The sequence below is a fragment of the Electrophorus electricus genome, chromosome 8 (assembly GCF_041902795.1).
Source record: "Electrophorus electricus isolate QZ-2024a chromosome 8, ASM4190279v1, whole genome shotgun sequence".
Lineage (NCBI taxonomy): Eukaryota > Metazoa > Chordata > Actinopteri > Gymnotiformes > Gymnotidae > Electrophorus > Electrophorus electricus.
This window is the reverse complement of record NC_137504.1, coordinates 22,175,001-22,188,126: the sequence shown is the minus strand read 5'-3', so window position 1 is coordinate 22,188,126 and position 13,126 is coordinate 22,175,001. Positions and strand designations below refer to the sequence as shown.

The 13,126-nt window shown below is 39.8% G+C and overlaps 1 protein-coding gene across 2 annotated transcripts in view; it reads left to right on the top strand.

The window, feature by feature from the left end:
* LOC113582104 (sodium/potassium/calcium exchanger 3) overlaps nt 1–13,126 on the top strand; it is a 31,133-nt gene that overhangs the window by 3,375 nt on the left and 14,632 nt on the right. For both annotated transcript variants that reach the window (XM_081720208.1, XM_027017701.3), the window contains exon 2: nt 1,119–1,229. In XM_081720208.1, coding sequence (XP_081576334.1) covers nt 1,184–1,229 — 46 coding nt within the window. In that variant the 5' untranslated portion in view covers nt 1,119–1,183. The remainder of the gene's footprint in view (nt 1–1,118; nt 1,230–13,126) is intronic.

Here is a 13,126-nt window from a genome sequence, read left to right as displayed (position 1 = left end):
CCAGCAGAGAGCGAGAGACAGAGAAAAAGAAAGAGAGAGAGAAAGATAGGCAGACACAGAGAGAGAGTGAGATAAGGGAGCAGGTTTTTACTTCCAGCCTGTCCTGCAGAGATGCAAGTAAAATTACTGTGTATAGTATAATAGACTTAAAGAAGGCCAAAATGAATTATGGATGCCCTTTCATGTTGTCATTATCTTGGTCCTGTTATGATGTATTGAGAAAGGTTAACCTAACTACAAATATAAATCACTGGAAAGGCTCACTTATACATGGTGACGCTAAGCAGGAAAAATTAGTCCTGATTTTCATCCAGACATTAGGCTGGAATTTCCTGCTGATGTAAATCAAAATTAGTTCCATTACTGAACTATAATTTTTTGTGTAGTCCTTAAAAGTAGAATAATGAGGCTTCACTGAAGTCAAAGATACATCAATGGAAAGAGACTCTAGTGGGGTCTATATCAGACCTTCCCAATATCTTTATTATCAGGGAACATCCAGTTCACTTTTTCCCGAGCACTCCTAGACAAGCTAAAGAAAGGTCGATCAGTGATGCCTACCTTTCTCAGGTATGTAGCTTGATAAAAGCTTGATAAAAAGTGGCAAATGTGTGGTGCAGAACCCAGAAAGGTAATGTCTGCTTTTTATGATTCAAAAAGGTTCCAATGACCCCAAAATGCGAAAGACTCCAATCACTACAAAGCTGCAATATCATGTCCATTTTAATACCTCTGAGCATCTAGAGTCAAATTAGCTTTGGGGGCAAATACTACTCAAATCAATTGCTTTTCCAAGTACACTGACACATTTTTTTTAGCAGAGCAAAATAATTGTTTTTATAATATAGAAATTAAATGCTGATGTTTGTTGTTTACACACAGTAATGTTTGTTTATTAGTCTGTCCTTGATCCTCTTACAGTATTTTATGTCACCAGCAAGACCTGAAATATTTAGAGGCTATGTTGTTGCATTTTTTTTGACAGTCTTGTATATCTGCTTATTTTACCTGTGTGTCATTGTATCAGTGCTTCATAAAGTATATACATCTAAATGTTTCACTCACCCTGTATTTGGTGTCATACAGACCCAATTTCTCCTTTATTGTCCCGCGTACAGAGACAGTGGCTTCGGAGTTTGAGCCAGCTGAAGGTGTCCACCTGGAGTGGTCCAGGCGTAATCTGATGCAGGATGGAATCGAAAACCACACTCTAGAAGCTCCCCGAGCAGGTGAGAAAGCCACCTGCACAGGTCACATCCACAGACTATGGAAGCCAAGCCCAAGGGGATAAGTGAAAACAGTTTTCGGAAATGCGCTTTGCCTGTCATGGTTTGTGCCTAAGTACATGTTATAGCTATGTGTGCACCTAGGTGTGTGTGTAGGAGTGTGTGTGTGTGTGTGTGTGTGTTTGTACTATGTATGCCAGCAAGAATGCAAGGCAAACAGTAGTCTCATGGAACCTTCAAATTTATTAGCTCAGTAAGGTAAACCTTGCTTCCTTATAAGAGAAAACTTTCTGAAGTGGTTGCAAGAGCTTGCCAGACATGTGGAGTGGGAGAGCAAAAAACAGTAAGTAAACTGAATGAGGGATGAAGAAGGTGAATATATATATATATATATATATATATATATATATATATATATATATATATATATATATATATATATATATATATATATATAAAATTGTTGTACACAGAATTTCCAGAGAAACAGAATGTTTCAGACATTCAGTCTTTCTGAACTAGTAGTAGGAGTATTAGTTGTAGGAGGAGCCAGATTATATATGAAAAAGTAGATGTTTAAATCATAAAATTGATTCCATGGGGGTTCTAAAGTTTAGGGTTTTAGAACCCCATGGAATGAATGTTCTGATTTAAAAATTAGGCAGCAAAAATTAGGAAACTTAAAGAGAACTGATCAACATTCTGAACTTTAGAAACCCATGGAATGAATGTTTGTAAACTTCTATTTCTAACAAACTGGTTCCATTTCCTGGAACTTCAGAAGGAGATGCCTTGCACCGCTGATGAAGGATCTCTGTCCAAAATGTCTTGTTTCTTTGGAAATCTTTTCTGCAATGCAATTTTACTACCTCCACAGCTTTTACTACTGTACACTGCAGTTACTCCCTGGAATTTTCTTTAGATATATATCAAGTAAAAAAATTGTCTCTGCCTTTCAGTGGGTGGTCAAATATTTTTTTCCATGCTCAGGCCTTCCAGAAGCCTGGGAATTTGATGGTGCGTCAGAGTATTGCTATTCATATAATTTCGCTATTCTGAATTGATGTAATCTGTTGGAGCCACTCCTCCATTTTAAGGGGTTACAACCCCAAGTTGCCCTATCACCACTGGGACAACCTTGGTGTTAACCTTGAACATTATCTCTTTCTTCTTTTAGTCCTTGGTATTTTTTCTCATATTGCTTCCTTTGGATGTTTCCATCACTTAAGACTGCTACATGTGTTTCCATTGTTTGTTTCTGCATTTTATCCACTACCATGATACTTGCCACTACTTGTTAAATTGTCTGAATCTGGAGGTCACACAGGATCTTAGCCTTGTTATTCTCCACTACTCTGTGGCTCCTGCCATTTGGTCTTGGGAGTGTCCAGTATATTCCTGTATATGATCCCTGCCACTTGGTTGTTTCTCTCAGTCTGCGCTTTCCCAGTCAGTATTTTGCATATGGCTGCTAGGTGCTGGATTGTCTCAGAGGCTCCTTTGCACCATCTGCACCTTCTCTGGTGTGTAGTGGGTCCAGGCAATGCTTAGGTTGGTCATCCTGGTTGTGGTATCCTGGTGGATGGATCTGTCTGTCAGTAGTTGGTGCTTGCACATATGCTCATTCAGTTTCATGGCTAGTATTCCTGACAGGAGCTTACATGTGATTATCATGTTATTGGTCTGTAGTTGGATGGTGCTTGGCTCTTGTTGGGATCCTTCATAACCAGTTATGTCTTCCCTTCTATTAGCCAGCCTGGATGGGAGCTGGTATTTAGCACCTGGTTTACTTGTTCTGCTAATTGGCCATGCAGGGTTGTTAGTTTCTTTAGTCAGTAGACATGGATCATGTCAAGGCTAGGGGATGCCCAGTTATTCATGTTTCTGACCCACTTTTGGACATCTGCTGTTGTAATGCTCACTATGTCTTGTTCTGAGGGACTGAGGTGCTCTGCTTTGAGATATCGTAATCAATGGTATTATGTGATGGTTAATTTTCCCTTATGATCTTCCAATACTGTTCTGTTCAGATCTGGGTGGATCTACAATCAGGGTTCTGTTGCACTAAAACTAAGAGTACTTTGGATAGTTCATTGGCATATAGGGCATTTACTCTTTTGGCCACTTCTTTTATGTATCTCTGCAGTCTGTATGCTAGTGCTCTTAACATTTGCTTATCAAACTCTTGTGTCTCACTTATGGGCCACCTATTGCAGTTCTGTGGTAGGCAGGACCCATCTTTGATCTTTATGATCTTTTTATCAATTTGCTTATGTCCATCTGGGTCATCTTTATTTAGGTTTCCAGCCTCTGTTTCCAAGGGGGACAGTGAGAGTGGCCTGGGGCTTTTATTTTGTAGGCGAGGGTCTCAGGAATGCCTGGGCAGTAGCATATGCTAGATTGTTGGTTGGATCCAGTTGTATTGGTTGTTGGCATTGTGCTTATTGCTGCATTAATTTCTGCTAGCATACTGTCTGATCTGATGGTAGCTTGTAACTAAGTCGGGACAGACTGTAATAAACAGGTAATATTTAGGGATGATCGTCTTTTGCATGCCCACAGCTGGTCCACACATGTCCTTATTACATTATGTTACTGGTAAAGTCCAGTTGCATTCTACATTCAGTTGCATCCATTGTTTTTTTTTTTCTCAGATGCAGTTGGTGTTGTCTGGGTAGTGATATTTACTCTTCATTTCATCCATCTGCAGCTGTGATAGGAGGTATTATTTCACAATGTTTGAGTGGTGCAGGTGCTACTTTAGAAACTAAAGTAAATGCATATATAAAACACCCACAGTGTTGCTACACAAGAGCTCTTGCACCTTGGCTGTGTGGAGGAACAAATGCAACCCAGACAAAAATGAGACAAAGATACAGTTGAATGATTCTCAAAAAAACCAACAACAATAAATGCTTTTCCTAATGCTGTGGAGACAGAGGCATTACCATAGGAAGTAACCAAACAAAATCAGCCCTTATCCTAACCTGTTGTACTTTGTTAAGTACCATATTGAAGTTAAGTACTGAAGTGACTACTTGGACTAAACATACTATAATAAAGCATAGACTGGTTACTAGCTCAGCCACCCGCTGGATCATGGATTCCCTATTGAGTCTTTGTGCTCCCCAGGTTTCTTGCTTAATTCTACCCAGGTAGTTTGTCCATGCAACTGTCACCTACATGTGAATACTTGTAGAGCTCACATGCTCAGAAATAATTCATGCATCTTTAAGAACAAGCCAGAAGAAGAGAGAGATAAAGAAAGAGTAAGCGAGAGTGAGAGGCAACATTGCTAAACTGCACACTAGTAAGGCTTACTGGCCTCATCTAATACTTAACAAGAGAGAGACTTAAGAAAATGAAGAGAGAGTAAGGGCTTACAGGAAATGTAGCTCCCATCAAAAGGGAGAATGAAGCTATCTTTAGGAACCCAGAAGCAGCTCTTTAAAGGGGTGTTTCTGCCCCTTTTATGCCCAGCAAACAGTGTAGTCACCCTCCACATCTGCACCTCAAACACAGGGTAGCACATCAGAAATAACATTCTTGGATCCCTAATGATTTATGTCTACGTTAAAGTCCTGCATAAACATCCTACATAAGCATCTATGATTAAAAAAAGGGTTTTAATATAAAAACCTTAAGAGGCTAAGAGGTAGAGCCCACTTACACGTTAAAATACTGAAGAGCTATTAGCAAAGCCCGTGTTTCTATTTCGTTTGTGGAATATTTTACCTGGGTCTGACTAAAATTTCTCAAAAATAAACAAACCAAATGATGAATTGTAATGTTATCTTCCTGCAACAGAACAGCTCCCGAACCAACAGTAGTAGCATCAAGCTCAAGCTTAAAAGGCTTAGTAAAACCAGGAGCCTGTAAAACAAGTACAAAGCAGGGCCTTTAAAACATTAAAGCCTGTTGACAGTTGGGGGTCCATGACAGGGACAGATGGATGCAACTTTAGTAAGAGGTTTGGCTGCAGTGGCATTAGAGTCTGACTGGAAAGACTGAAATTTTAATGCACTCCTAACCTGCATCTCGAGTAGCAAACACAACTAAAGAAACTCTCTCATCCCAGTCTTTTGCACTGTCCAAACAATATTTTTGTAAAATGGACATTCCCACATAAACCTGGCCAAATGAAATGTTTCAGAATTCTCTGGTACATTTTATTAATGTCTAAACATTCCAGTTATAGGTGTTCATTACCCACTCTTAAAGTAACGCCTGTCATTCAGCTTGCACTACATTCTGAAAAACTTTACTCCTGACATAATTTTCTTGGGGTGCCCATTTTCTCATTAAAAAGCTTGTCAGTAAAATAGGCTACCTGTTTTCTCCTCAGCAGAATCGCACACCAAAAAAATCATTGCTGAAGTGTGTTGCCTTCGTTTTGAGACCAAAGACCAAAGGTGTGTTTCAAGACCAAAGGAAAAACTCTAATCTCTTCCAGGCCCTTTAATTACCATTGCAACTGAAAGATTCATCTTGTCCACAAAGCTGTGAGACTGAGCATGGCTAGCAGCAAAGATATTACCACACTCCTCTATAAGATTATCAGGGTATGTTCTATCAATAAGACTTAAACTTCTAAACTGCAGTAACCTTCTCACCTGTAAGATCATTACCAGTGATGAAATAAACACCAGCAACAGGCAGAGTAGTGAATGGTCCACATGCGTTGGACCATTTTCTAGATTTGACTTCAAAGAGATGGCATGTTAAGGGATGTCAGTATACCCCTTCTCAAAACCTTGGCACAGGACCCACAAGAAGATTCATTTTTAATGGCAAAATAGCATTGTACCATTCTATCTGATACCAAGAACCGAGCTGTTCTGGTATCACATGGAATCACCCTGGCACTGCAGCACTATCACAGCCAACAGAAACCAAACCCTGTAAATGAAATGGCTGGAACACAGATGGTGCAGAACTCTCAGAAATGGTGCCAGTCTCATCAGAAACCTCTATGACTTGAGTACTGGTATTATCTTGTCAGCCCTACTTAACCTTCTAGTTAAGACAATAAATGGCAATGTCTAATTTGTGGCCATAAAACTAACATCTGTCTGTCAGAATTTTTTTTTAAAAGCCATTTGAAACCTGGGTGGTTCTTTTTTTAATTCTAGAATCATGCTCACAAACCTTGCTCAGAACGACCTATGGGTACAGACAAACTAATCTGAGGGAAGAGCATCCTGGCATTACATTCATTGAAATACCCTTCAACACACTCGGCCATAGTGTTCAAACAAAGCACAACTGTTATATTTACCGTATACCTTAGTTTTGCATGATTGTTATTTACCTAATTTTGTATTTAGCTGGCCAATATTAGACATTAAGTATATTTATTCTAAATGTAACTAATATTGTTAAGTATTAAGTTTTCTTATTGTATAGCTGGTATTAAATTTGAGTATTTTAACCATTTGCTAACGAACGTTAGATTACAAATGTCCTCGTATGTTATTTCTGGCCATTTTTTCATGTTGTGTATGCAGCTGGAAATAGTAGTTGGATGCTGTAATTTTAAACCATTGTCCTGCTTGTAGAAAATATTTAAATTCTCCAACATTGATCCAATTTTACTGGTTTTCTAATAGCAGCTATCATAAACAGGAAGTTCAAAGACTAAACGTAGAAAATAGGTGGGACAGAATAAGGTGAATTAGTGGGCCCAATGTGTGCAAAAAAAAATCCCCATTGAGTTAAACCAACAGCAGTGTGCACTGTTGTCTGTGGATTGATGTCAAATTTACACATGCTGTATGTGTGCAGCAGAAACCGAGATCCATCAGATCAAGAAATGTTGATCACAAGAAATGTGCTCACTGTTGTCTTATCTGACGGGAGTGGAACTCAGTGTGTTCTTTTGCTGTTGTAGCCCATCTCAAAGTTTGATGTGTTGAATGTTCTGAGATGCTTTTCTGCTCAGTGCAATTGGTTATTTGACTGTAAACTTCCCCTCAGGTTAAACCAGTCTGCTTTTCTCCTCTGACATCTCTCATCAACAGATTGTTTCTAACCACTGGACTGATACTCACCGGATGTTTTTTAAACACCATTCTGTGTGTGAAAATCCGAGGAAATCAGTTGCGTCTGAAATACTCACACCAGCCACGGTCAAAGTCACTCAGATCAATTTTTTGGTTTGATCTGAAAATTAACTAAAGCTTGCATGACTTTATGTGTTGCACTGCTATGACATAACTGACTGATTGGATAATTATTAATGCTAATTATTAATTAGTAATATTTTTACAGTATAATAATAATTTTTACAGTATAACAATAATTTTTTACAGGTGTGTGGATATATATATATATATATATATATATATATATATATATATATATATATATATAGAGAGAGAGAGAGAGAGAGAGAGAGAGAGAGAGAGAGAGAGAGAGAGGTTGGGTCCTCTACCAGTGGCCTGGGAGCTTGAGAGTCCTGTGTGTTATCTTAGCTGTTCCCAGGACTGCACTCTTCTGGATCGAGATCTCACATGTTGTTTCTGGCATCTGCTGGGGCCACTCTCTCAGTCTGGGTGTGACAGCCCCTAGTGCTCCGATTACCACGGGAACAGCCTTCACCTTCCTATATATATATGTGTGTGTGTGTGTGTGTGTGTGTGTGTGTGTGTGTGTGTGTGTGTGTGTGTGTGTGTGTGTGTGTGTGTGTGTGTGTGTGTGTGTGTGTGTGTGTGTGTGTGTACATTTACACACATTCCCTTTCTCTTTCCCTTTCTTAGCACTATCATTACTACTACTATTTATATACATATATTAGTAGTAGTAGTAGTATTGTCGCTAGTGGATCTCAGACTGTGAGTCATATGAATCCAGCTTTTGTTACGGGGCCCACCAATGAGCTGTAGCTGTTTACTACAGATTACTGGTTTCAGTCCTCATGATATACCTACTCAGCCTTTACAATTTATCTTAGTCAGTGTGAAAAACGGCAAATATAGGAGGAGTTCATAATTTGACAGATCTGCGACCTGTACTAATTGTGTGCAAACATTTCATTCCCCTTGTTGAAAGTGGGGCTCTTAGTAGTGAGCAAGAGAGAAGCTTCACGATGCAGACTAGATGTCTGGAACAGTTTGTACCGTTAGCGCCCTACACAGAAATTCCTGATTGGCAGACTAGTCAAACGCAGCCCTTCCAACCTGACTTCAGGTTCTGGATAACCTTTGCCATAACACGGTCAAGCAGCATCTTTCATTGAGTAACCGCAGTTGAATCCCCTATAATTCCGACATTGAATTCAGCAATATCACACCCTTGAGGCTGACCGTCCCCACTGTCTAGGGCTTGTAATTGAGCTCCTTCAGACGTATTACTCGCCCGGGAGGTCAATTGCTGCCTGGCCAAAAGAGACCACTGGAGCTCATCAAATGGGCTGTTTTCAACTCCCTAGTATCACTCCAGCCCTATTATACATACGATAATGAGTGTGCAGCCTCTTTTCAGTTCCCTACTGGACACGATCAGTGTTGATTATGCAGTCAGCTTGTGATCAAATGAGCTCGTCTGCTCATTGAGGAATCCGGACTGCACGAGGAAGAGTTTCATTCCCTTTCTTCTTTCTCGTCTTCTTCTTCTTCTTCTTCACGTTTTTACCCGCCCACCCCCATTTTTCTCTCTTACTCTCTTTTCCTCTTTCACTGTTCCTTAAAAAAGAACGAGACGGCAGCCACCGTCTTCAGGCGAGTACCCTTTGAGGCCGACGTTGCTAGGCAACTGAATGCTAAATTTTGGAAGTGTGTGTGTGTGTGTATGTGTGTGTGAGCATAAGCATGTATTTAGTACTATGTGGGGGCCAAATGTCCCCATTAACATAGGAAAATGTGAATATTTTGATATTTTGAGACTTGAATCCCTATGTAAAAAATACTTTTACTTATGTAAAAAAATGAACCTTTTCTTTGAGAAACTAAAAGTTAATAGATTTCCATTGTTTACTGAAATTGAGATTAGGATTAGGCTTGGGTGTAGGCATGGCATCATTTATTTATTGTAGCTTACAAGTAAATTGCCACGAAGATAGTAAAACAAGACCATGTCTGTAAGCATGTGCCTGCATGTGTGTGTTGGGAGCTGTGTGGGAGCAGGGGCTGAGCTGAGACGAGGGGGGGGGGAGTCTGCAGTGAAATAAATAAATAACGAGAATAAAAGAGACGGTGCTATTTTTAGATGTGTCAATAACGATCGCTCAGCGGGAATTTTATGCATTCCTTTGTTTGTATTGGCCATCAGTAAAAGACATACTTGTTAGAATCAATTATTTTTTTTGTTTAAGATATTTAATACACATTTGGGGATATTTATGAGAATGGAAAGCTGGCAAAAATGTCTAACAAAATTGCCCCTACCGCAGACCTCCCAGATGTCAGAAGAGCAGCTCATTGCTCTTGTCGGATGAAATGTGGTGAATGAGCTGATAAACAGAGGTGGTCCAGGCTCTGAGAACTCAGTCAGCATCCACCCATCATGAGTCTGTCATAACCATATTCCATTTTATTATATTCAACGGAGACCGGGGGATGTATTTAACCTGAGGGATGCATTTAATCGAAAGGATTTTATCCTGATATGTTCAGATGGGAAGTCTGTAGATGACTCGTGTTGAACCTGATTAGCGCTTGCGGTGGCTAATGACGTGTGATAGAGAGTAAGGGGTGGTGCCAATGTACCTGTGATTTCTTTAAACCTCCCTGTCTGGCTTCGCCGGGTGGTGTCATGTGACGTTTATGATGGGGGAGGAGATGTCTGTGTTCCCCTCCTGATCGTCAGTGTGCGGAAATATGAAGGCCCCACTCATTTGTTTGCTCTTGTCTGTCTGTCTGTCCGCTTGTCCGTCCACCCGTCTATCATCTGTTCTTCTGTTTATTGTGATGCATGATTGAGAGCCAGACGTAATTAAAGATACAGATGTATCTTTCTGTATCTTCATTTTATTAATTAACAGTGCATAAATGACTGAAATATTACTTGATATTTTAATAGATACATCTACTTTTCATCTTCATTCATTGGCCCCTATTTTAGGTACATCAGCACATTTTAGCATCAGCACAGTCGCAGACTTTAGACCATCTGTCGCTGTGCACAAGTTGACACTCTCTATATTATATATATATATATATATATATATATATATATATATATATATATATATATATTTTCCAGTATAGAGTTTCCAGAGAAACAGTTTACTTTACTATTGTACCCTTATAATTTCTCAGATACATTGACATTTTTGGTATTGCTATATGCATATTAGATCACCTCCAGCTGTTCGTTTCTTCATTCTCCAACTTCCACCCAGCTCTTAAATATATATGAAGTATAGTGCATCCTGGCATGAGGATACCCTTTTCGGATGTTTCAGAGAAGTTTGCACATTCTTGTTTAAATACCACCGTCTGTTTCAAACATATAAACTCTCGTTCCTATCTGCAGTACAGTTCTTCACATCCCAAGCCCTATAAAAGCTCCATCCCTTACCCACAGCTACTTGGACTTCAACGCATTTGCAGTGAGAATGAAGTCTTCCACCAGAAAAGCATGGAAATGTGTGAAGATCTTCAAAACTGCAAGTTTCCTGAGGAGGTCATAGATGCCTTTGCTTGGGTTTTATCTGTTCAGAGTGGACACACTGACCTATGAACAGTGCGCTGTTAAGACTACAAGAATTCCCTTGGTGCTGACAGTGGCTAGTATTATACTTGAACACTTCAGAATCCTCCAGGACGATGCAGAGATTACATCCCCTTTTAAAGATCCTCCACTAATCTCCTACAGATGAGACATCAAAGGCATGCTCGTGAAGAGTGAGAGCAATGATCCTTCAGATAATAACTGTGGTACTGCAACCACTCTAGATGTGCTACATGTAAATTTTTCACAGCCACAAAAATAACTGGCACAAAAAGATCAATTATCATCACCCATTGCACCTCATACATCGCTGCGGGGGTTATCTACCGTATTACTTATAAGAGATGTAATCAGCTTTATATTGGAGAAACCAAGAGAAGACTTGCGGATCGGTTTGTTGAACACCTTCAGACCATCAGAATTAAGGATTTACTTTTTTTCATATATAATCTGGCTCCTCCTACTACTAGTTCAGAAACACTTTGCTTGCACAGCTGATGAAGCATCTGTTTGAAATGTCCGGATACCCTGGAAACTGTGTTCTTCACTACAATTTTGAATACCTCTACATCTAACTTACTTTACCAGCTACTCGCTTGGAATCTTCTTTTGATTATTTTATGTATGTGGGCTTTTTTTCTCTTTCAGTTTTATCCTAAATTAGTCACTTCCAATTCCATACCACTAGGTCAGGGTTAGCACATGCTTTCTCTGAGACACATGAAGCCAACCACCTGGTTATTTATTTACATATTTATTTACCTACTATCTCTCTCTCTCGATAGTTGGTAAATAAATAACTAAACCAGGTGGTTGGCTTCATGTATACATATATACAACACTGAAGCTGGGGGCATTAGACTGTGCAAATGTGACCTACCACATGTTTGTGAGGGGGCAAAATCTTAAATCTTGCATCACTAGGTAGCCCCACTGAGAAGTTTATTGCCACATGACTGCTACTAACTGGTTACTGTTTGGATGGTGGACCGTTTTTCAGCTAACGTTACTACAGGCACGGTAGTGTCATGGGGGTCTGTATCAGACTGCCAGAGGTTTATCAGGCACAGCAGAGATGCTGAGGTTTTTAGATGTTACCACTGGGTTGAAATTGGTCTTCCAAAAATGTCCAGCCAATTACAGTTACATTCAGTGGTGAGAAACTGTCCATTGATAGGTGATGACTAACACTAATCGTGCACAGAGACAGCTAGTTGTAGACTGTTCCATTACATCTCAAAGGCAGCAGGTTCTAATCAAATGGTTGGTGAATGTGTACAATTGTATGAATAAACACACCTTCATGAAGCTGTATTTACACTCTTTTGTCTGAGTATAAGCCATCCTCCAATGTTTAACAGAACCCTGCTAGAATACTTTGCTTGTGGTGACCATTGTCGGCCAGAGGAGGATGGGCCCCCCCACTTTGAGTCTTGGTTCCTCTCAAGGTTTCTTCCTCGTGCTCTAGGGAGTTTTTCCTTGGTTTGCTCACTGGGGGCTTGGACTCGGACATGTGCAAAGCTGCTTTGTGACAACATCTGTTGTAAAAAGCGCTATATAAATAAATTTGATTTGATTTTGATTTGATTTGCTCGTTACTAGGCAATTCAAAGACAAAATATATAATTCTGGTCAATAATGTTACGCCAATTATTTGAGATTCACAGATGTTGTACACAGACGTATTTTTGAGTACACTGTGCATTGTCAAAACCCTTGTGCAACTGTAGATAGGGACAGCTGTTATTGATCAGCTCGTGGCAAGAGGTAGAATTTCCTATGACTTGCTTGAATGCTCATTGGCTGAGTGCAGCTGTCAGTCACTAGATAATGCTACTAGGTCTAAATTTACAGCAGTGGTAGTACTAAAAGTGATGAATATCCAGTTATTAGTGCTGCCCTAGCTGTAGATATTTTGTATAGTGCAATATTAAACGATGACATTTTTCATGCACTGTCCTGAGCTATTGCATACTACTTGTTTTGACGTTAGTTATGACACCTAACTTTAAACACAGGGGTTGAGGCAGAGTCATCGTGAACGTTCCTTCAGGAGAAACCTGTTTCTGTAAAGGTCAACTTTTTCCAGGCTGCAATCTGGAGAGCACAAGTATCCTAATGCGCGTGTTTAAAGGAAGTGGTTTGGAGTGTTAAGTGTCCTAGGAAGTAGAACTCTGTGTGTGTGTGTGTGTGTGTGTGTGTGTGTGTGTGTGTGTGTGTGCATATGC